A 21,534-nucleotide genomic window follows, 5' to 3' on the forward strand; every position below is an offset into this window, starting at 1 on the left:
AAAAAAAAAAAAAAAAAAAAAAGAGACTCCTAAATCCTGTCCCTGATGATTTGGATTTGGTAGGTCTGCCTTGGGTCTGTTAATCTAAGAATTTTAATTAGTGCCCCCAAGAGATTCAGGAAGTATATCCAGATCTACAGACCCATGGTAGAGAACTATTTTATTCTGCTCAGTCACACAGTTATAGCTAATGGCAGATCCAGTATGATTCTACTACCATCCTACAGTGATTGCTAAAACCAGAAGGCACATCTGGACAATAATTCTCCCTATCACTGTCAGTCCTGTAAGGCATAGGGGTAGGAAAAGACAAAGAAAAATGAATCCATACTTTAACCCCAAGGCATCTCTGAGTTCAACTAGAGGACAGCATCTAGATGAAATCGGGGACGGACTGCAATATGAACTCTGAAGTCAGAATTAAAATCCTTGCTCTGCTACTAACTAGCTGTGTGACCTTAGACAAGGCATTAAACATCTGGCCTTTAGTTGTCTTACTTGAGAGATTCATATGTTTATAACTGTACTGGCATGAGATTTTAAAAAATGTGATAAAAGTAAAAAATAGTGATAAAGCCTCATGTATAGCAGACACCCAGAAAGTGTTAATCCCCTTCCCTATTCAGTACCTGTGACCCAGGACTCCCCTAAGTCTTCGATACATACAGAGGAACCAACTTGAGGTAGGGCAACCTGAGGCAGAGATTGGTCCTAGTCAGCAGCATGGACCCACAGTTCGCTCCCTTCCCAGAAACTGCAAAAGACGTAACCTTCAATCCTCCCAACCCCAATCACAACCCTTCGTATCATTGTGCCTTACTCTTGGTCTGGTCATTGTATTTTCTTTGCTACCTCCCTGCTGTGCAACTCTTCTTCTGTGAACGGGATAGTTGGGAGCTTCTGAGGAAAATCTCTAACCAAGGACTATCCTCTTTCAACTCTGCTCTTAGAGCTGATCAGTAGATGGCACATGCACAGATTATCATCTTTTTGCTTCAAGAGACTGCATGACTACAATTCCATATGCATTCCCTGACATCCTGGGAGCTTAAGAAAGCAAGTTACCTTCAGGTGACTTTAGATTACTGACACTCAAAACTTTGTTTTCATTGTGGCCAAGTAGTTGCCCATTATTTTCCTGGCAAGCAATTGCTAAATATGCCACGATAGAAGTGGGACACACAGTAAAAGGTAGAAATGAAGAGGGAGTGTACAGAAAATTTATGGCCGCTGATGACAAAATCAGGATATAGAAGACCATTACATGCTGACTCCCAGAGGCTTATGTTCTGCCTTCTTTGATGTATACATTTCCCTCTTCCTACTTTGACTTCCACTGCTTTCTAAACTAATATATATAATCTCATTTCCAATATACTCCTCACTTCCCTCAGACTTTATATATAATAGCTATGTGTCTCCCTGTCTAAATTCTGAGAGCATATACCAAGCCTCTTCTTGCATAATGCTCAGACCCTAGCACAGTGCAAGGCATAGAGTAAAGCTTAATAAACATTTATGAAATAAATGTCTGGTCAAAACTCAGCAGATTTTTCTTCATGTACAAATGGTTGTAGGACTTTTGCTCTCACCTTCCACTCTCACTTCCTTGTTTTCCTAACAAGAGAACTTCAGAGTTTTGAAAAAATCTCATCCCAAGTATTTCCACATCTATTCCCCTGATCCCTTTTTTTTGAAACAGGGTCTCCCTCTGTCACCCAGGCTGGAGTGCAGTGGTGTGATCTCCACTCACTGCAACCTCCACCTCCCAGGCTCAAGAAATCCTCCCACCTAAGCGTCCCAAGTAGCTGGGACTATAAGCGCATGGCACCACACCCAGGTGATTTTTATATTTTTTGTAGAGAGGGGGTTTTGTCATGTTGCCCAGACTGGTCTTTAACTCCTGGGCTCAAGTGATCTGCCCCACCTCTGCCTAGCAAAGCATTGGGATTACAGAGATGAGCCACCAGGCCTGGCTTTTTTTCATTCAGATGTTTATAGTAGGTCAGCCACTGTGCTACATACTAGTTACTAAAATAAACAAGACAAAATCCTGGACCCTGAAAAGTCTGAAATCTAGTTCAAGAGGCAAATATAGAGCGATACACTATACAACAAATAACATAAGGGTTATAAGAGATATGATACATGTTTTGTAGGAATATAGATGAGAAAGAACTCAAGTCTGTGAGAAATATTAAGGCTTAATAAGTAATGAAACTGGGATTTTTCTTATATAATCAATAGTTTACAAACGAAAGGTTGGAGAAGATGGCATATAAAGGTCTAAGAGGAAGAAAAACATTAACAGCTCAAATTTATGAATGAAAGGGCATGACATGCCAAATATAACATTATGGAATGGTATACTTAGCACAGGTAGGCCATGAGATACATGACTGAGAAATGAGGCTACAAAAGAGGATGGGGACACACTGTAAAAGGTCTTGGAAAGACCAGCAAAGGAATTTGAACCTGACTCTCCCAGCCTTTTTCCCATCAAAGAATGCACATACCATTTTATATAAGCTCCTGGAGAAGTCTGCTAGCAGCAAAAGACCAGTGGTCAGAATGCTGAGGGAATAAGTAACTTGGGCATACCAGCTGAGGTACTCTGCTACAGCCATGGCAAATCAAAAAAGGCTCTTAAAGAGATATCACATATGCAAGGAGCCTGCCCAGGAGAAGAAAGCTCAGATGAACAAATTGTTTTCAGGAACATATATGGCAGCAATCCTAAGAGTGAAAACCACAGTACCAATAGAGGAACTATTAGCACAGGGAGGATAGTAAGGACCTTAGCAAAGAAATAAAAATGAGAAGGCATGCTCAAGAAGAACGTTCCCAGAGTTTGTGTGTGTTTGAAGGTGCTCAAGAAGAAAGTTCCCAGAGTTTGTGTGTGTTGAAGGCAAATATAAAATGATTTGGATTAACTTGGTTACTCAGTATGTAAAGCAGTTACCATACCCTGGTACATAACTGCCTAATATATACTAGCTTTTTTGATTTATAGGTTAGAAAACTGAGTGGAGAATCACCATTAACCATTATAAAGTATACTAGGCAAGACACATTGTTTTATTTATTTTTTTGATGGGAGAATGGTAAGGACCAAATATAAGACAATGATTTAGGCTTGAGAAATGTTAGGTTCAAGGCATCTGTGGTACTAGAATACTACAGAGTAGAAAGCCAGTTCAGAGATCAGAAGCTTCAGTTCTGAAGCTATATTGCTGAAAGCCATGAAAATATAGAATTACAGTCAGGGATATAAATAGGTTTGTACAGTGAAAACAAATGATTGAGAAGCCTGGGGGAAATTATATTTAAAGGTTGGGCAATGGAAGCCAACAAAGGAAAGTGAAAATCAGGTAGGAGAACCAGAAAAGGGGATCAAACTCTAAAGACAGAGGTTCCCAAACTTTGCTGCCCAAGATCTTCAAAAACACTGATGCCGGCCGGGCGTGGTGGCTCATGCCTGTAATTTCAGCACTTTGGGAGGCCAAGGCAGGCAGATCAATTGAGGTCAGGAGTTCAAGACTAGCCTGGTCAACATAGTGAAACTCCGTTTCTACTAAAAATACAAAAATTAGTCAGGCATGGTGGTGCATGCCTGTAATCCCAGTTACTTGGGAGGCTGAGGAAGAATAGCTTCAACCTGCAAGGCGGAGGTTGAAGTGAGTGGAGATCGTTCCACTGCGCTCTAGGCTGGGTGACAGAGAATCTGCCTCAAAAAAAAACCAAAAACAAAAACAACAAATAAAAAAAAACTAATGCCTGGCTACTGCCTCAGACATTGTAATATAATTTAGGTAAGGAGTATAAACCAGACATTTGGATTTTAAAATGCTCTGGGTAATTTTAATGTGCAGCCAAGTGTGTGAATACCTAATTCACAGAAAAATGTTTTATAAGGAAGTAGTCAATGGTGGATTTCTGAGACTAAAATTTGACATGAGAAAAGTGATATATTAGTACTTTTTGATTTTTTTATTTCCTAATGTTTACTTACCTTATTTTTTCAATTATATCTTCCAAAAGATATTCCACAACCGGAAAGGTAAAACCAGGTATATGTATCATTGGACAGTTACCTATCATGGCAGACAAAATATAAGCGTAAATTTGTACTCAAATGTTAAAGAAATCAATATACTGTAAATAGGACAATGACTCTATTACTTACTATTCTTAATTCCAGAAAAAGGTCCTGTAGCTTTTACAGTTCTACCCTATTTTTCCATATCTACTTTAATAAAAAGCAGCAGTCTAGTCTTCTCTCAATACCATTTTACTGCTACCAAACTGTACACACATCTCAGTTCTACAAAATAACACAGAATATCAAAGAATAGAGTTTTAAGTTGTACTCAAAATCCATTAATTAGAAGTCTATTTTCTCTTCATCATTAACAAGATGGTACCATAAGAGAATATCCAGAATATCAAAGTTTTACAGAATTCTAGATAAGCATTACTACTTGCAGTACCCAGAATTAGTGGAGAAAAGTAATCAAAACAAGACCTAAACAAATACATTTTCACTATTTCAAAATTACTAATAAAAATATCACTTTAGCACTGTTATTTAAATGCTCTTTAAAAAAGCAGAACAAGCAGTACACACTGAAAACAAAAGCAAACATCACATCAGAGGTCAAAATATCTGAGCAGGTATCACTGCTCTGCCCATAATGTGCATACATTTGAGCAAGGTATTCAATACCAGTTATTGAAGTTTCATTTAAAAATAACAATTATAACACCTACCCCAACTAATCTTACATTGTTTTGAGTATTAACTGGGATATATTTTAAAGGACTTTTAAAAAGCTGATGACAAGAACATGTAATTAAACATAACTATATTACGTTGTAATTCCCTCCCTTTCCCCCTCCTTCTTTCACTATTATAAGCAGGGAAGACAGTGAGGATTAATTTTAAAAGAATGTGTTTGCAGCTGGCCAAATCTAGGGTCAGCTTGTGAAAGCCTCTTAACTGCTCCAGGACTGTTTTCTCATCTGTAAAAATGTAAATAATAGTACCTACCTCATAAAGTATTATAAAGACTAAAGAAGACAAAGTGGCAAATATACTACCTGGAACACTGAAGGTATTCCTTAAGTGGTCACCAGTAGTATTGGCAGCAAACTGCCACCCTAATCTGTGATAGTAGATAAAAGCCACAGAAAAATTACAGAAAGAAGTTTATAAAATTAGGCAAATCTATGCTTTGACTTCAATGATGCCATCTTAATTGTGTGGTAGTAGCAACAAGCAGCTACATATCCTCACTATCAGAGATGATGCCATCATTAAAAACAGACTGAACTGTCTAACCCATGAAACTGGAGGGCAGAATAATATTAAAATAAAATTAATTGCTAAACATTCATTTTGACTACTCTCTACCTAGTACCATATTAATTTTTTAAATTAAGTGGTTTTCTAGTACCTTTTCTGATGTAATAACTATACATTTTACTCACCAAAATATTCTGAAAACTTCTCCGCATTCAATGTTGCACTCATCAATATTACTTTCAAGTCAGATCGAAAATTGAGAAGATCTTTAACAACAGTCATTAAAACATCTGACTGCAGATTTCTTTCATGGATTTCATCAAGTACGATATGACTAACACTGGACAGATGCCTAAGGCAGAAGTGTGAAGCACAAAATCTTAAAACCATTTTTCTTTAACAACTAGTAAAATCCAATTTAACAATTACATCTTTTGATAATATTTATATTTCCTTAATTGAAACATACTCACGGGTCTGACTGGAGCCACTGAAGGATAATTCCTGTTGTACAGTATAAGATAGAACCCTGTTTCCTTGGCAACCGACTGTGAATGAAAGACATGAATAAATAATTCTTGGTTTTCTTTTCTATAATAAACTAAGTACCACAAAGGTTTAAATCTTCAATTTTAGAAATGCTTTCAGTTTAATGAAAATCTTCATACTTAATTAGTTATTCTAATTCTTCATACTTTTAGTTATAAGAACACCCACCACAATGGGGTAATGGAAAATACTTCATTCAAGTTCATCTTGTTGCCATTGATACAATGTTAATTTCTTTGAAAAGACATGACCATTAACATTCAGACAACAATTGAATTACTTATGAGGACTAAATATTTGGCTTGTAATTGGAAAGTTCACTCATTTGAAAAGGCAAATGGGTTAGACATGGTGGTTCACACCTGTAATCCCAACACTTTGAGGTCGAGATGGGAAGGTTGCTTGAGCCCAAGAGCTCAAAACCAGCCTGGGCAACAAAGCAAGATTCAGTCTCAAAAAGTAAAAAGATTAGCCAGTCACGGTGGTGTGTGCCTTGTAGTCCCAGCTACATGAGAGGCTGAGCGGGAGGACTGCTTGAGTCTAAGGCTGCATAAAGTTGACTGCACCATTGCACTCTAGCCACAGCAAGAGTAAGAACATATCTCTAAAAAACAGTAAGTAAATTAAAACATAAAAAGGCAAATGGAGTCTTAAGCTCCAGAAAAGGACGAAGTACGTACTGCACAGTGGAGTTGGATGGGGGTTAAGATAACAAAATCAACAAATACAGTCAGTCTGAAGTGTGTGGAGGTGGTACACAAACGTTTAGAACACAATCTTTTCAGAGGGAGTAATGGTCTTCTAACATATGTCCAGGAAAAATGTTTATTTTTCTAATCATTCCAAATATAAAAGCACCATTTTAAAAACACAATCTAAGTCGGATTGGGGTTAAAAGATAAATTTGTGGCAGCAAGCCATCTCTGCTGCCATTATGTTAAATGTTAGTAATAGTAATAACCATCATAAAAATAGGGAATCTTTCTTCTGAATCTCTAGCTTCAGAGTTTCACTAAAATCTACCTATATATAAGAAGAGAACATTTCTTACCTCTGGAGACGAATTTGATATCCAGTGCTATTACCGTTGCCACAAGATTCTGCCCTTTCTGCAGCCACTCTTTCTGCAACCTTTAATTCAAACAAAATATAAAGAGAATATAATTTTAGAACAAACATCCTAAATATCCATGAAAATCTAAGACTATTGAAAAATTTTTCTTCAGATTTTCAAATGAGTTTAAAAAAACAGATATTAAAATCTAAGGTATCCAAAACAGGTATGTCTTAAGAGCTGTTTATGTTTACTTTCACTTCCCCTTACAAAGTCTTTTAAGGCCAAGTTCTCTCATCTCTATTTTCAAAGTGCTTTTCTATACATCCTCTCATTGATTTATACTTTTCTGGTCTTTTCTAAGAGTTGTAAATCAAGATTTAAACTTGTAGAACTTGTGTGTAATTTGAAAAGAATTACATATTGATATTCTTCCCTTGTGTTTTCGTTTGTCGTAGGGACTGGTGTTGATTTTTTAGTTCTTGGTCATGTTTTCAAAGTTCTGACTGCCAAAAATAAGCTTTGGAAAAATTAAATGTTATAATCTAATATTGATTTGTATAACTAAAAGTAACCGACAGTTAGCTTGTGACAGAAGAGTAATAAGAGGTTAGAAATAGAAAATGGCATAATTGCTAAGAAATAATACTTTAGAAGTAAAACTTTCCAATAAGTATATCTAGTATACACAGACAGACCACATTAATCTGTCTACTCAAATTCCAACAGATCAGGGAAAAAAAAACAGCAAAAAATTACCTAGTTACTATTTCTTCCTACTGTCAGCATATATGGTAACTGCTATATATTAGTGAAAATATTTACATCCAGCTACATAATTGTGTTATGACAAAAGTGGTTTATTTTTCACCATTCTGTAATTTTATGCAATTTCCTGGAATATTGTCCCCCATAAAAGAGTGAAGACTACCTGAAACTAAAAATACTAGAAGAAAACCCAGGGAAATACTCTTTTGGACATTGGTCTATGCAAAGAATTTATGACTAAGACCTCAAAAGCACAGGCAACAAAAACAAAAATAAAAAATAGGCAAGTAAGAATTAACTAAGAAGTTTCTATACAGCAAAAGAAATAATCAACAGAGTAAACAGATAATCTTCAGAATGGAAGAAAATATATGCAAACTATTCATCCAGCAGTGGACAAGAATCCAGTGTATACAAGAAACTCAAACAACAACGAAAGACAAATCATCCCATTAAAAGATGTGCAAAAGACAACAGACATTTTTCCAAAGAAAATATACAAATGGCAAACAGGTATATGAAAAATGCACATCATCACTTATCATCAGAGAAATGCAAATTAAAACCACAATGAGATATCATCTTATCCCAGTCACAATGGCTACTATTAAAGAGTCAAAAAATACTAGATCTTGGCCAGGACATGGAGAAAAGAGTGCTCTTATACACCGCTGGTGGAAATGTAAATTAGTATAACGTCTACAGAAAATGGTATGAAGATTTCTCAAAGAACTAAAAATGGAGCTATCATTTGATCCAGCAATCCCACTACTGGGTTTTTACCTAAAGGAAAAGAAATCAGTGTATCAAAAAAATACCTGCCTTGCATATTTATCACAGTACTATTCACAATAGTAAAGATAAGGAATCAATCTGAGTACCCATAAATGGATGACTGGATAAAGAAAATGTGGTGTATATATATGTATACCACAAAGGAATACTACTCAGTCATGAGTTAAACCATGTCAAAATAGACATAGAAAGACAAATATCACATTTCTCATAAGTGGGTGCTAAAAACCAGGTATATGTGGACATATTGTGTGGAATGACAAACAATGGAGACTCAGAAGAGAAGCCAGGAGAGGGACAGATGATGAGAGATTACTTAATAGGTACAATGTATATGATGTGGGTGATGGATACCCTAGAAGCCCTCACTTAACCACTACACAATTTATGGATGTAACAAGATTGAACTTGTAGCCCATAAATTTACAATTTTTTTTTAAAGGGGTGAAGACTACTGCATTTTCTTTATAGTACTTCTTAGAAAGCAAAGCTTAAAACACATACTGTATTCACTGCCAAATGCTTTCATAATTGGTAACACTTTTAACCATGGATTCTGTATTAAATGACTTAGATGTGATAAACAGCACTGTCATTAAACCAAAGACAACCATAAATCTTTGTAATTATACACAGGATCATATAGCATAAATTCACCATGCAGGCGGAAATATGACAAGAAACCTCCAACATCTTTAAAAAATATATAATTCACATATTTAACTAGGTCATCTAACTAAAAACAATGGCGACAAAAAAATCAACATACAGGTTGAGTATCCCTTAGCCAAAATGCTCAGGACCAGAAATGTTTTCGGTTTCAGATTTTGGAATATTTGCATTATACTTACCCTTGATAAGCATCCCAAATCTGAAAATAAAAATGTGAAATGCTCTAATAAGCATTTCCATGTTGGTGCTCAAACAGTTCTGGATTTTTGAGTATTCTGGATTTCATATATTCAAGCTGAAATAACAGTTACTTATAACTGTTACTTATGCATACCTTCCCAAAATTTTGGACTTGACAAATCAGAAACAATACCTATTTCTTCTCACGAAAAATTTCCTCTTACTGAGTAGCTGCATTCAAAATTGACTGACTATGGCTAGGCACAGTGGCAATAATCCCAGCACTTTGGAAGGCTAAAGTGGGCAGACTGCTTGAGACCAGTAGTTCGAGAACAGCATGGGCAACATGGCAAAACCCCATCTCTACAAAAAACACAAATATTAGCCAGGTGTGGTGCCACATGTGTATAGTACCACCTATTGGGGGGCTGAGGCAGGAGGATCACTTGAACCCGAGAGGTTGAGGCTGCACTGAGCTGTGTTACCGCCACTACATGCCAGCCTAAGTGACAAGGTAAGACCCTGTATCAAAGACTAATAATAATAAATAAATAAATCACTGACTATAGAAATGCAGCTTAAAAAAAAAAATGTTTTCCCATTTTCACTACCATTCAGTGTACTTACATACTGAAAATATAAGAGAAGTAAAAAAAAAAAACATATTAAATAACCAAGTAGTAAAATTTAAAGAATCAAATAATGGAGATTATTTGAGCTTCTAATCAATTCTATAAACATTTTATCTATTTCATTCTTTTGAATACATCTGAAATTCGCCTGGATATAAAGTTTATCTTGAATTCATAAACATCTATTATCTGTTAAGACAGAGATTACTCAATTTTTTGGCCTTTATTATTAAACATGACAAGCAAATATTTGCTTTCATAGTCACAAATCCTAAGCCTAATTAAGAATCACTCCATACTTTCAGAATCAGTAGGTTCTAGCAAGATTACTTTAAAAGAGACATTTTTAATAAGTTAAGAGACAACTTACTGAAATGGCACTAATTCTTCTTGGCTGAGTACAAACTATCCTGCAAGCAGATCCTTTTCCTTTTTCAATGTAGTTATCCAAAATGAACTGAGTAACTTGAGTGGTTTTGCCACAACCAGTTTCACCACTTATTACTGTTACTTGATGGTTATCAATTAAATTTACCAATTCCTATTTCAAAAGGGAAAATAAATAAAGACAATCATATGTTGACTAAGTTTGAAAAAAGATATCAAAAATCGACCAAACTGAAGATAATTATTTTTAACAAATAAATTAATGCTTTCTAAATGTTGCCATATGCAATACTGGCAGTTTGGGTATCTGGATCTACCACCCTACAAAAGTGCACCAAATTATAAAGAACAAAGCTAAAGCACTGTTAAAGAAAAACATACTGACATAAACAAGTAGAGACAAGATATAAGTTCCATGCAGAAGAATTAAAATAATGCTGACATGTGGGGCTACTGAGTACAGAAGCAAAACCCTCACTTAAACAACTACTGAGGACATTATGAATTTATATCATAGTTCGTAAATATGGCTTTGTCTGCAGAACAAGTTTTGAATGCCATTTTAGGAACAAGGAAGAGAATACTGTATTTTAAGATTAGTTCCTTTCAGTCATTAAATATCTAAACCAAAGCTATCTAGAAAACCTCTTATTTGGGGAAGACCTACTTTCTTAAAAATTGTATATATTAGTATTTCTAACAATAATATGCGCTGTATAAACAAAGTAATCTTACTACTTTAAAGGGACGATATGTGTTATTTTCATGTATAAAACAATTGAACTCAAAAACCTACCTTTTAAAAATTCCCCACTTAGGCCAGGCATAGTGGCTCACACCTGTAATCCCAGCACTTTGGGAGGCAGAGACAGGCAGATCACGAGGTCAGGAGATGAGACCATCCTGGCCAACATGGTGAAACCCAGTCTCTACTAAAAACATGAAAATTAGCTGGGCGTGGTAGTGTGCACCTATAATCCCGCTACTCGGGAAGCTGAGGCAGGAGAATTGTTTGAACCCAGGAGTTGGAGGTTGCAGTGAGCCGAGATTGTGCCACTGTACTACAGCTTGGCGACAGAGCGAGGTTCCCTCTCAAAAACAAAAAACAAAAAACAAAAAAACGTTCCCCACTTATTAGAACACGTTATACATATACATGTATGTATATATATATGTATATATGTATATATATACATATATATATATATCTCTATATCAGAAAAAATTGTACGTTTAAACACTGAAATTACAGCTGGTAAATACTGAGAAGTGAATGTGATTCATTCATTCAGCAGATATTTATTTACTGAGTGTCTTTAAAATGCCAGGTTATAGTGTAATTACTGTATTTTTAGTAGTGCATCAATTTTAACTGAAGTGTTTGGTCTTGACATAAGTGTAAAGTATTTATTCAAAGTAACTTAGAAGAGGAAACTTTACTTTTTAAATTTCAAGGATTTCAACTATGGACAAAAATAGGAGAAAACGTCAGGATAATTGTTTATAATCCTTCTTTTTTTCCTTTTTGTACTTAATGCAAAAGAATAAAATTAACTTCCAATACTATCTTGTAGAAGAAAGTTCATTAATTTACATTTTTTCTTGATATAGACCTTTTTTTAAAAAAAAATTGTGTATTTAATTTGCAAATCAAATTAAATAGTGGAAAAAAGCACTTTACCTTTTGCATTCCATATGAAGGCAGCTTTTCTCTGAAATGCTGAAATTAAAAAAAAAAAGTTTTAAATTTTCACAAAACGTATGTAATCAAATTATAATCATGGTAACTAGGAAACATAGGATAAATTTGCTAGAATCCAGATCCAAAACTATTTTTATTATCTTATGGCTTGTGTAAAAAAATCATAAAGAATAATTCACCAATTCCTTTTATGTATGAAACATTCAAAACCAGAACTCTAAAACATCCAGCAAAATGGAGACAATGCTTTAAAGTAAGTGGCAGTAAAGCACTAGGCCAGGCGCAGTATCTCTCACCTGTAGTCCCAGCATTTTGGGAGGTCGACACAGGTGGATCACGAGGTCAGGAGCTCGAGATCAGCCTGGCCAATATGGTGAAACCCTATCTCTACTAAAAATATAACTTTCATCAGTGAGTCAATAGATCCTTTCTCTCCTATAGGAGGTGCTATATCCTTGCTTTATCAAAAACAGCAGTATGTATTTGCATATTAAAGATACGGCCCTCAGAGTTTCCTCAGTAATTTCTCTTAAAAATATATATACATACAGGCGACCACTTTATTACATCTCTAGAACACCCACAAAGCATACAAGTTTATGTTTTAACTGAAAGAGACCTTAAAATATCTTGCCTAGTGTAGAAAGAAAATATTAGAATTCAGGAGAATCTTGGGTCTTGTGATAATCCTGTATTTGAAATGTTAGTGAACACAGTATATCACATAACTTTTGAAATAATTAATTTTATCATCTATAAAGGGAAAGAGATGTATTAAGTAATCTGGAACAAATTCAACAATTTTAACTGCCTTTACTGCACAGGTGGAGCTGAAGAGTAATTTTTTTTTTCCATTTGCACTAGCATTTCTCAACTATTTCTTCTCCTCACCACATAAGCTTCTGTGGATGAGACAGAATACTGTAGTTTATGTGTAACTTCCATCCCCACCATTTTCTTCTACCATTCGAAAAGAAAATAATTCCAACAGAGGATGTCTTATTGAGGATCTCACTAATCTATGCCATGCAGTTACCTCTAACTCTACATAGATTTTTATTAAATGTAAGAAAAAAAATGACAAAATATTTTTTGAAATATTTCCACTACCTGCATTTCAATATACCGAAGGTCATTTTTTTTCTTTTGTAAATCTTCCAATAATTGTTGGTCTAAAGTTCCATCTGGTTCATTTTCTTGCAAGAGATACTCAGAATCTCGATCAATATATGACTTGTTCCTGATTCTAAACACTTTTTTTTCTTGGTTTATCAACTTTGTTTCCTGGTTGTCAAGTTTTTTCTCTGAGTGTGGTGTGTTCTTAGCAGAAACTTCAGTACCATATCTGTTTTAATAAAATAAGAAGGGAAGAAAGGTCAGAAAAGAGCCACTCAAACCCTGGAACAAAACAAAACAAAACAAAACAAAAAGCTGTTTAAATATTTCAAAGTCATCTAAATCCAAAGCTTTTCTTTTCTCTTAGTATAGCAATTATGAAAATATATTTAGATTCTTATAACAAATTCAAATTTTTCTTCCCTTTAAAGAGATATTGCCAGATTAAGTTATTCCTTGTGGTAGTTAAAAATAAAAATCCATATAATAGTCATTCCTTTATTGCAGTTACTTACAGCGTTTTTTGTTTTTTTTTTTTCTGGTTTTCTTAAACTTGTTTAATGTTGCAACATTTTTTTTCTTGCCCCCCTTTCTGAGCTATAAATAGGATGCTACATTATACAGTCCTTGAAACAGTCTACTAATTTTTCCTCTAAATGATACAGTTCTTACAACCTTTCTAAAACAATAGCAATTACACTTCTTGCAGATCTCCCACACAGAATAATTTCATAAATACAAAGAGGACAGGTAGGAAGAACAATAAATAACAACTTAGTATATCTCATATCCAGATTCACTATTATTCAAACCACTTAGCTTTCCTGTGGAAATATGCCATATAAATTTTTAAAAGTCATTTTCTAAATCTGTTTGATCTACATAAGAAAGTATGTCAAGGTTAAACTTCTCTTAATGAAGAATATAAAGTTTTTTTTTTTTTTTTACTATTAAAGTGTTATTCTTTGTCTATTCTTTAAAAGAGTACTTTTTGTCATACCCATGATCCTCAGGAGCAAACCAGGATATCTGTGCTTCCGACTCTTTATCATTCTTCGCTTGAACGGAATTCAGTAGCTGCACAATCTGTTCTTCTCGTCGTTCATCCATGTGTACTACAGCTCTCTAGTTTGTGCAAAGAAAAAAGCATCTTTATCAATATACGAAAGCATATGCAAAAAATAATTTGATACAAAAGAAAATAAAGGCTAAGTAATATACGTTCAACAAATAAGTATAAAAGAAAGTTAACTACACTTGTCCTCTAGCACAATCCCCGTTCCCAGACCTAATTAATTAATGTGAAAATTTTGGTACACATCCCTCTACACCTTTTCTCACAAGCATCCATTAAATTAGCCCTAGTAAGATTCTCAAAGAAAGCTTATTTATGACTCTTCCTACAACTTTAGTTCCCTAACTCTCACACACTAATTATTATGAATTTCTCCCTATCTTAAAATTTCAAAGTTATTAAAACTCAAATGGTTTAAGAAAAAGTTGAAAACTGGAAATATTTTGGTTGTAGTAAATATTTGAAAGTTATTACACTAAACAGAAGAATAAATTGGTAAGGCTGAGCTCAGAAGGAGTAAATAAAATTGATCAGCGTTCATAGGGTGATCCAATGTGGCAAATGCAGCAGTTGCTTCAAAGGATGAGAATAAAACACAACAGACTGGATAAAGATAAAGGTCCTTGGTGAATCATGAAAATGTTCAGAAACTTTAAATGCACATCTAAGAAATGTCCAAGGTAAAAAAAAAAAAAAAAACCAGTCACAGTGTAATTCCAGCACTTTGGGAGGCCAAGGTGGGCGGATCACGAGGTGAGTTCAAGCCCAGCCTGGCCAAGATGGTGAAACCCTGTCCCTACTAAAAACACAAAAACATTAGCCAGGCGTGGTGGCATGTGCCTGTAGTCCCAGCTACTCAGGAGGCTGAGGCAGAAGAATAGCCTGAACCCAGGAGGTAGAGGTTGCAGTGAGCCGAGATCGCGCCACTGTACTCCAGCCTGGGTGACAGAGTAAGATTCCGTCTCAAAAAAAAAAAAAAAAAAAAAAAAAAAAAAAAAAAAAAAAAAAAAAGTGCCAAAACCCAATTCTTTGGAGACTTTTGTATTTAGATATAGTAAGTTGAAAACAGGATTCTTCAAAATCTACGGGCCTATAAACCTTATGTTCTAATGTGCACATAAATTCAGTCAACAGGAAGTACACAAGGAGTGGTGAAAATTAGAGTGTGTTAAGTTAAAGAACCAAAGGAGGAGGAAGATGAAAGTAAAAATGAAAAGAAAATAGTCAAAAAGCAAAAGAAAGAAACCATAGGACTTAATGACTATTTGGTGGAAGTAGGGGAGAGACAAAAGGGAAAAAAGAATCAAAGACAACTGTTTTGAAATTCAAGGGTGGATCCTGACAGAACAGCAGTTAAGATGAATCATTAGGAGGAGGCTGCTCTATGATACTGTACATTTTTGTGTGCATGTGGTGGGAATGGAGGTCAAAATAGGACGCTAAGTTTGGATTTTATGCAATTAAGAACAACGATGAAATTTCCCAACTTGTAATAATGATTAGGCAGATGAATACATGGAACTGGATCTCTGGAGACGCTTTGTTTTTAGAGTTATGATAGAAATTTTGCAGTGTTTTGAAAGGTGGAAATCACAGAGACACAGGAGTTATCTCAATTTACAAATAATACCACCTCCAAAGATGAGACACAAGGTTGACCAAGTCTGGCATTCATGGGGCCAAGGAAGGAAAATAAGTCAGAAGAACAATCAAGAGAACAAGCAAAAGACTAGGAACACACAGTGACAAACCACCCGAACAAGTGAAAAAAGGTGTTAAAAAAGGAATCAGAAGTATAAAATTAACATAACTAAGGCAGAGAACTGAAAAATTTACTGCTACATTCAACAACTAGGCAGTTGGAAATGATCTTCAAGGTATTTCTGGTTTTTGAGGTTTTGTTTTTTTTGGGGGGGGAGAATAGGGGAAAGCAGGAGCTAGGGTAAGGAGACTGATGAAAGCAGACAGCACTGTGTAAAATACTCTAAAATCTAGAGCAATAGATTTCAATTGTTTATTTTTTTCATAGCTATCCACAGTAAAACTAATGACCTGGTACACATATATATGAATAAGTTCACAAAATACTTTCCTTACTCTGTACAGTGTAACTATCTTCTCTTCAATTTATTTTATCACAATTAAACACGAAAACAGCTGGTCATAACAAAGTTTAACACAGAGTTTGAAAGCCCAGGGTGGATGGAGAAGCATGTGTTCCAGGAGAACAAGACCTAAGCATGTTTAAGACAAGAGAAAGGATTTTACGAGACATTCTAATTCTAATCAGTATTACATGCTTTGTGAAACCTCAAATAAGTTTACATGGGCAGGAGGATAACCCAATCTGATAAAAATAAGAAATCATTAGTGATAAAACAATAAACCTGAGGAAGCAAGGCAAATGAACTACATGTTACCTCCTTTTCTGAAATGAAAATGAGACAGTTATCAGGCTATAAAATGTCTCTACTAAAAGTCCTCTTAAGGCTTCTTGATTTATCTGTTTAGAACATAACCTTTATCCGCTATTCTTAACAGTTTTCAGCTTTCCATGTTAACTCACTACTCTGTATTTTGCTTAGTAAACAATTTCCTAGATTGACATTTCACAATACATTGCCTACCTTCTGCCCATAACACCACAAAAGATTATTCTAATTTTATGAAATTTCACGCTGGGAAAGGTGAATTACCGGGTAATGTAACATTCTAGAGAAAATAAACAGATCTACACAATCTTTCAGTCCAAGCTATCACAACAAAATCAGTTTTCATTAAAAAGTCAACATCAGTTGGTAGTTTTCCCAAGATTCCTTACACAATGCATATGTACCAAGTAAGCGTCTGCTAATCAATAAGGATTTAGTTGAATTGTAGCACACCAATTAAGAGTGGGTAGATCTTTCTGCAAGTGTACAAACAGGAAAGATGACCAAAGTATTAAATGAAAAAAGTCAGTTGTGTAGTTATTTTTATTACTATTAATTTAAAAATAGTTAATTCACTCCCCATATCCCATACTTTTTGCAGTGTCTCTGCCAGATAGAATTCTAGCATATAGCATACGCCCAGAAAAGTCTGTCTATAGAATAAATGAATGGCTGAATCTATCTTTTACAATGAATACATATTGAAAATATAATTTACACTCTAAATAAAAACATTTGTATTTTTAATGACGTTCTCCCCACAATGAGTTTTCGGACGTTGCAGGTAGCAGAGAACATATCTTAATTCCAAACTGGGATCTTGCCTTTTTGTAGGCTGCCTCCCTCCCACTCAACAACCTTCTTCCAGTTCTACCACATTTTACTTTATTTCTCTTTGCCCGGAGAATCTCAGAAACACATTTTGTTTCATGACTATTTTCTTTTATCATTGAATTTTGATTATTTCCTGCTTTCTTGGACATTCTCAAATATCCTGCTTCTAGTTTTCAGTTCCTGGCAAGAGACCCTAAATGATGTTCACCACATTTATCTTATCAGCTTTCTAATTATCTGCAACTACTTCAAACTGTCTCCTCATTCTCTGTAACAGGCCAATACCACCTTTCTGTTTGCCCTCAGCATTTCAAACACAGTATTTCACAAAACAAAAGCCCTAAGAAGAAAAGGTCCTCAGTTGGTTATCACCAAACCTAAACACACCTGTATCAGAATTTATCCTTTTTTCTTTCTTCAACCTCAGCTCTGCAGTCCAATTCCTTTCATGTCCTCAGGGCCATCTCCTTCACCGAGATTTATCTTGCTTTCCTAAATTTCTAACCTTTCCAGGAGACATTAGGCAGCTGACCGATATTTTCTGGTTTGCTTCTTTTATTAATGTGGCAGAAAATCAAGCCTTGCTTGCTATAAACCGTTAAGATTTAGGGGCTGGTTATTATTGCAGCAAAATTTGGCCCATTCTGATTTCCTTTTCACTGGGTGCTTCCCATCAGGACATGAACATGGTCAAACTTCTTCACCTTAGAAACAACAACAAGAAAAAAACCCCTCTCTTGAATTCGCCTACCCCCAACAACTACTGCCCTATTTTTCTTCCTCCTCTTCACAGCAAAACTCCTGGAAAATGTTCCATTTCCTAATCTCTATTTCACTTGCCACCCTACTGCAATCTGGCTTTTACTTCCACAATGCCACAAAAAGGGCTTCCATTAAGATCATCAATGACCTTGTTGATAAATCCAATAGACATTCTCAGCTCTTAAGCCGTTTGTGCATGCTCGCCATTATCAATTACTTCCTCTTGAGATACTCTTCTCTCCTTCAAACACTACTCTTCGATTTCAAAACAACACGCACCTTATTTTTCTCTTCTCTGTCTGATCTTAGATTCTTTTGCAACCTTCTTTTCCTCAGCCTGTACCTTAAAATTTCATTTTCTGTATTGACAGCCTGAGTAATCTACAGACCAGCAACACTGGCATCATCTGGGATCCTGTAAGAAAAGCTGAATCTCTGGTCCGACCAGTGTCCTACATTTTAACAAGATGCCAGGTGATTCGTACGTACATTAAAGTCTGAGAAGCAATGGTCTACAGAATTCAGGCTGGGCCCACTTCATTTCTCACAGTTCATTCCCACACTCCAACTACTATCCATGAGCCCATAACCTGTCAAACTTATTTCCAGTCTAGATTTCTAGGCATCAGATCTGCACAGCCTTCTCCCGCCTGCAGATCCTCATTTGTATGCCCTATAACAATATCAAATTCATAGTGTCCGTGGCTGAGCCTATCATCTTCCTCCAACAAGCCTGATCCTTACATACAGGCATAAAGAGTCATCATGAACACTGTACTCGTCCTTTCAGATAAAATAAATCACAAAATCATTTTGAGTCTACCTCCTAAATCACTTTATCCACTTCCATTTCCACTGCCAACCTGCTAATTCCTGTCACTTCTCACCTTAGTTACTGCAAGGGCTACTTAACTGGTCTCCCTGAACCAGGATTGCCTCTCTTCAATCCATTCCTTTTACTGCTACCAGAGTGAATTTAAACATTTAAAATCCAGTCATTTCATTTTTTGTTTAAAATGTTTTAATGGCTTGCTACAGTATTTAGACAGAGTCAATATATCTCAAGGCCCTGCTTATTTTTCTAGCTCAGAGATTTTCAGATTGCTGTTTCTGAAATTATACTAAAGGATCATGACCAGGATTAATAAAAAGAGAGCAGATAAGTTCAAAAACAAACAAAAAACCTCAAAGGAATGTGCAGGAAATTAAATATTTTACAAAACTTTTCATTTAGTTATACATTATGTGTGTACTGGGTTGTAAATTCAAATATATTCGTTTCTTTTTGTGCAAAGTTGCCAACAAGTTTGAAATTGCCTAACTTCATCTCACTACACTCACATCCATGTTCTTACCTTTTTCTGTTTCTTGAACTGAACATATGCTTCCTTGATCTCTACATTGTGGCACATGCTACTGCCTCTGCCTGGAATCTTTTGCCAAACTCCAAAACTTCAAACACACACATGTTCATTCACTTTGCTATGTTTCAAGTTTTACCTTAAGGGTTACTGTCCCTGAAAAATCTTCTAAATACCTTGACCTGATTTAGGTGACAGCCCATATTCTCTAGCCCATGTCTCTAATAGAAGACAATGATATTGTCTTGCTCCTAACACAACACAATCTCTGTAGAACCTATATCTAGTTTATTAATTCAGTGCTTAAGATACTGTTACAAAAATAATGTCCTCAATAAATATTTGTTGAAAGAACATTTGTTCAAGAATGCATCATTACAATGCATTCATTTTTGGCCAGGCGCCATGGCTCATGCCTGTAATCCCAGCACTTTGTGAGGCCGAGGCTTGTGCATCACCTGAGGTCAGGAGCTCAAGGCCAGCCTGGCCAACATGGCAAAACATTGTCTCTACTAAAAATACAAAAATTAGCCAGGTGTGGTGGCATGCACCTGCAATCCAGCTACTCGGGAGGCAGAGGCTGCAGTGAGCTGAGATCACGCCACTGCACTCCAGCCTGGGTGACACAGTGAGAATCCACCTTAAAAAAAAAAAAAAAAGCATTCATTTTGAAAATACAGGACATGACTTGAAAAGTAAAAGCTACCGAAATTCTGACTGGAAGCAATTACATCAGGATAAAGGTGGTCAAAGGAAGAGCTGGGATGAGCCCACTGAAAAATACTCATATTTCAACAAGATGGAAAGGTACGTTTTAGATGGGAGAATGGTATGACACTGTAATAAAAAGTAGAAATAAAGTATGTTTACAAAAGCTATAATTACACCAGCCTGGGTACATGGGCTCAGAGAAATGTGCATAGTGGTAAACTTGTTGTGTTGAAGCCATTATTACCAAGATTTCCAGAAATGTCAAGATGCAACTGAAATGTATTAGAATGAGACAGAAGTGACATGACTTCCAATCTCAAGTTCTGACTTAGGGAATGAAATGATCTAATTTTTCTTTTTAAAACATCACTATAGGCGGCTCTGCAGAGCAAAGACAATGCAAAGCAGGAATGGAGGCTAGAAGACTATTAAGGCAAGAATAGAAAACAAACAGTGGTTTGATCTGTGTTAATTATTCTGGAGATAAGTGGTTACATTTGGGATATATTAAGAAGGCAGAGCTTTGCTGAAATGAAGGGGAAGAAGCAAAGATAAATCCCATTTGTTCTGGCAAGTCAATAAATGGCCATGTCACCACTAAAAGGAGGATGGGAATGCAAGTAGAAATCAAAAGTTCCATTCATAACATCCACAGCACAATTGGCTATACCTTTCATGTGGAAACAATAATGAACAGATTTTCCTGTTATTTAAGTTTTCATCTGTTTAGGTATTATTTTCCCAGCTAGACTGTAAGCTCCTTGAATATCACACTTCTTCAAGTTCCTAGAGCAACATGCATGAAACCTTGTTTGAAGCAGAGCATAAATAAATAAAAGTTGACAAAGTTACCTAGACATGCCTATCCTGATTTTCAAAAGCCAGTTTGCTCAATGAAAGATTTGGGGCCGTAAAAGAAATGGATTTGTTTATTAAAGAAAAGTATAAGTCATGAAGATAAATAGATAAGGCGCCCCCAAACACCTGAATGAAGATGACATGGTTAAAAGAAATAAAAAGAAATAGAATGGTTTAAAAATAGTAGCCTAGGCCCAGCGCGGTGGCTCACGTCGGTTATCTCAGAACTATGGGAGGCCGCGGCGGGTGGATCATCTGAGGTCAGGAGTTAAAGACCAGCCCGGGCCGGGCACGGAGGCTCCAGCCTGTAATCCCAGCACTTTGGGAGGCCGAGGCGGGTG

The 21,534-nt window shown here is 35.7% G+C and overlaps 1 protein-coding gene across 1 annotated transcript in view; it reads right to left on the reverse strand.

Moving 5' to 3' along the window:
* Positions 1 to 21,534, reverse strand: part of DHX36 (DEAH-box helicase 36) — a 48,794-nt gene that overhangs the window by 25,718 nt on the left and 1,542 nt on the right. The window contains 8 exon segments of the mRNA XM_017522904.2: positions 4,013 to 4,094; positions 5,491 to 5,657; positions 5,779 to 5,853; positions 6,906 to 6,985; positions 10,326 to 10,496; positions 12,024 to 12,062; positions 13,155 to 13,389; positions 14,161 to 14,285. Of these exon segments, the coding sequence (XP_017378393.1) occupies positions 4,013 to 4,094; positions 5,491 to 5,657; positions 5,779 to 5,853; positions 6,906 to 6,985; positions 10,326 to 10,496; positions 12,024 to 12,062; positions 13,155 to 13,389; positions 14,161 to 14,285 (974 nt within the window).

Source organism: Cebus imitator, unplaced genomic scaffold (assembly GCF_001604975.1).
Source record: "Cebus imitator isolate Cc_AM_T3 unplaced genomic scaffold, Cebus_imitator-1.0 Scaffold25, whole genome shotgun sequence".
Classification (NCBI taxonomy): Eukaryota; Metazoa; Chordata; class Mammalia; order Primates; family Cebidae; genus Cebus; species Cebus imitator.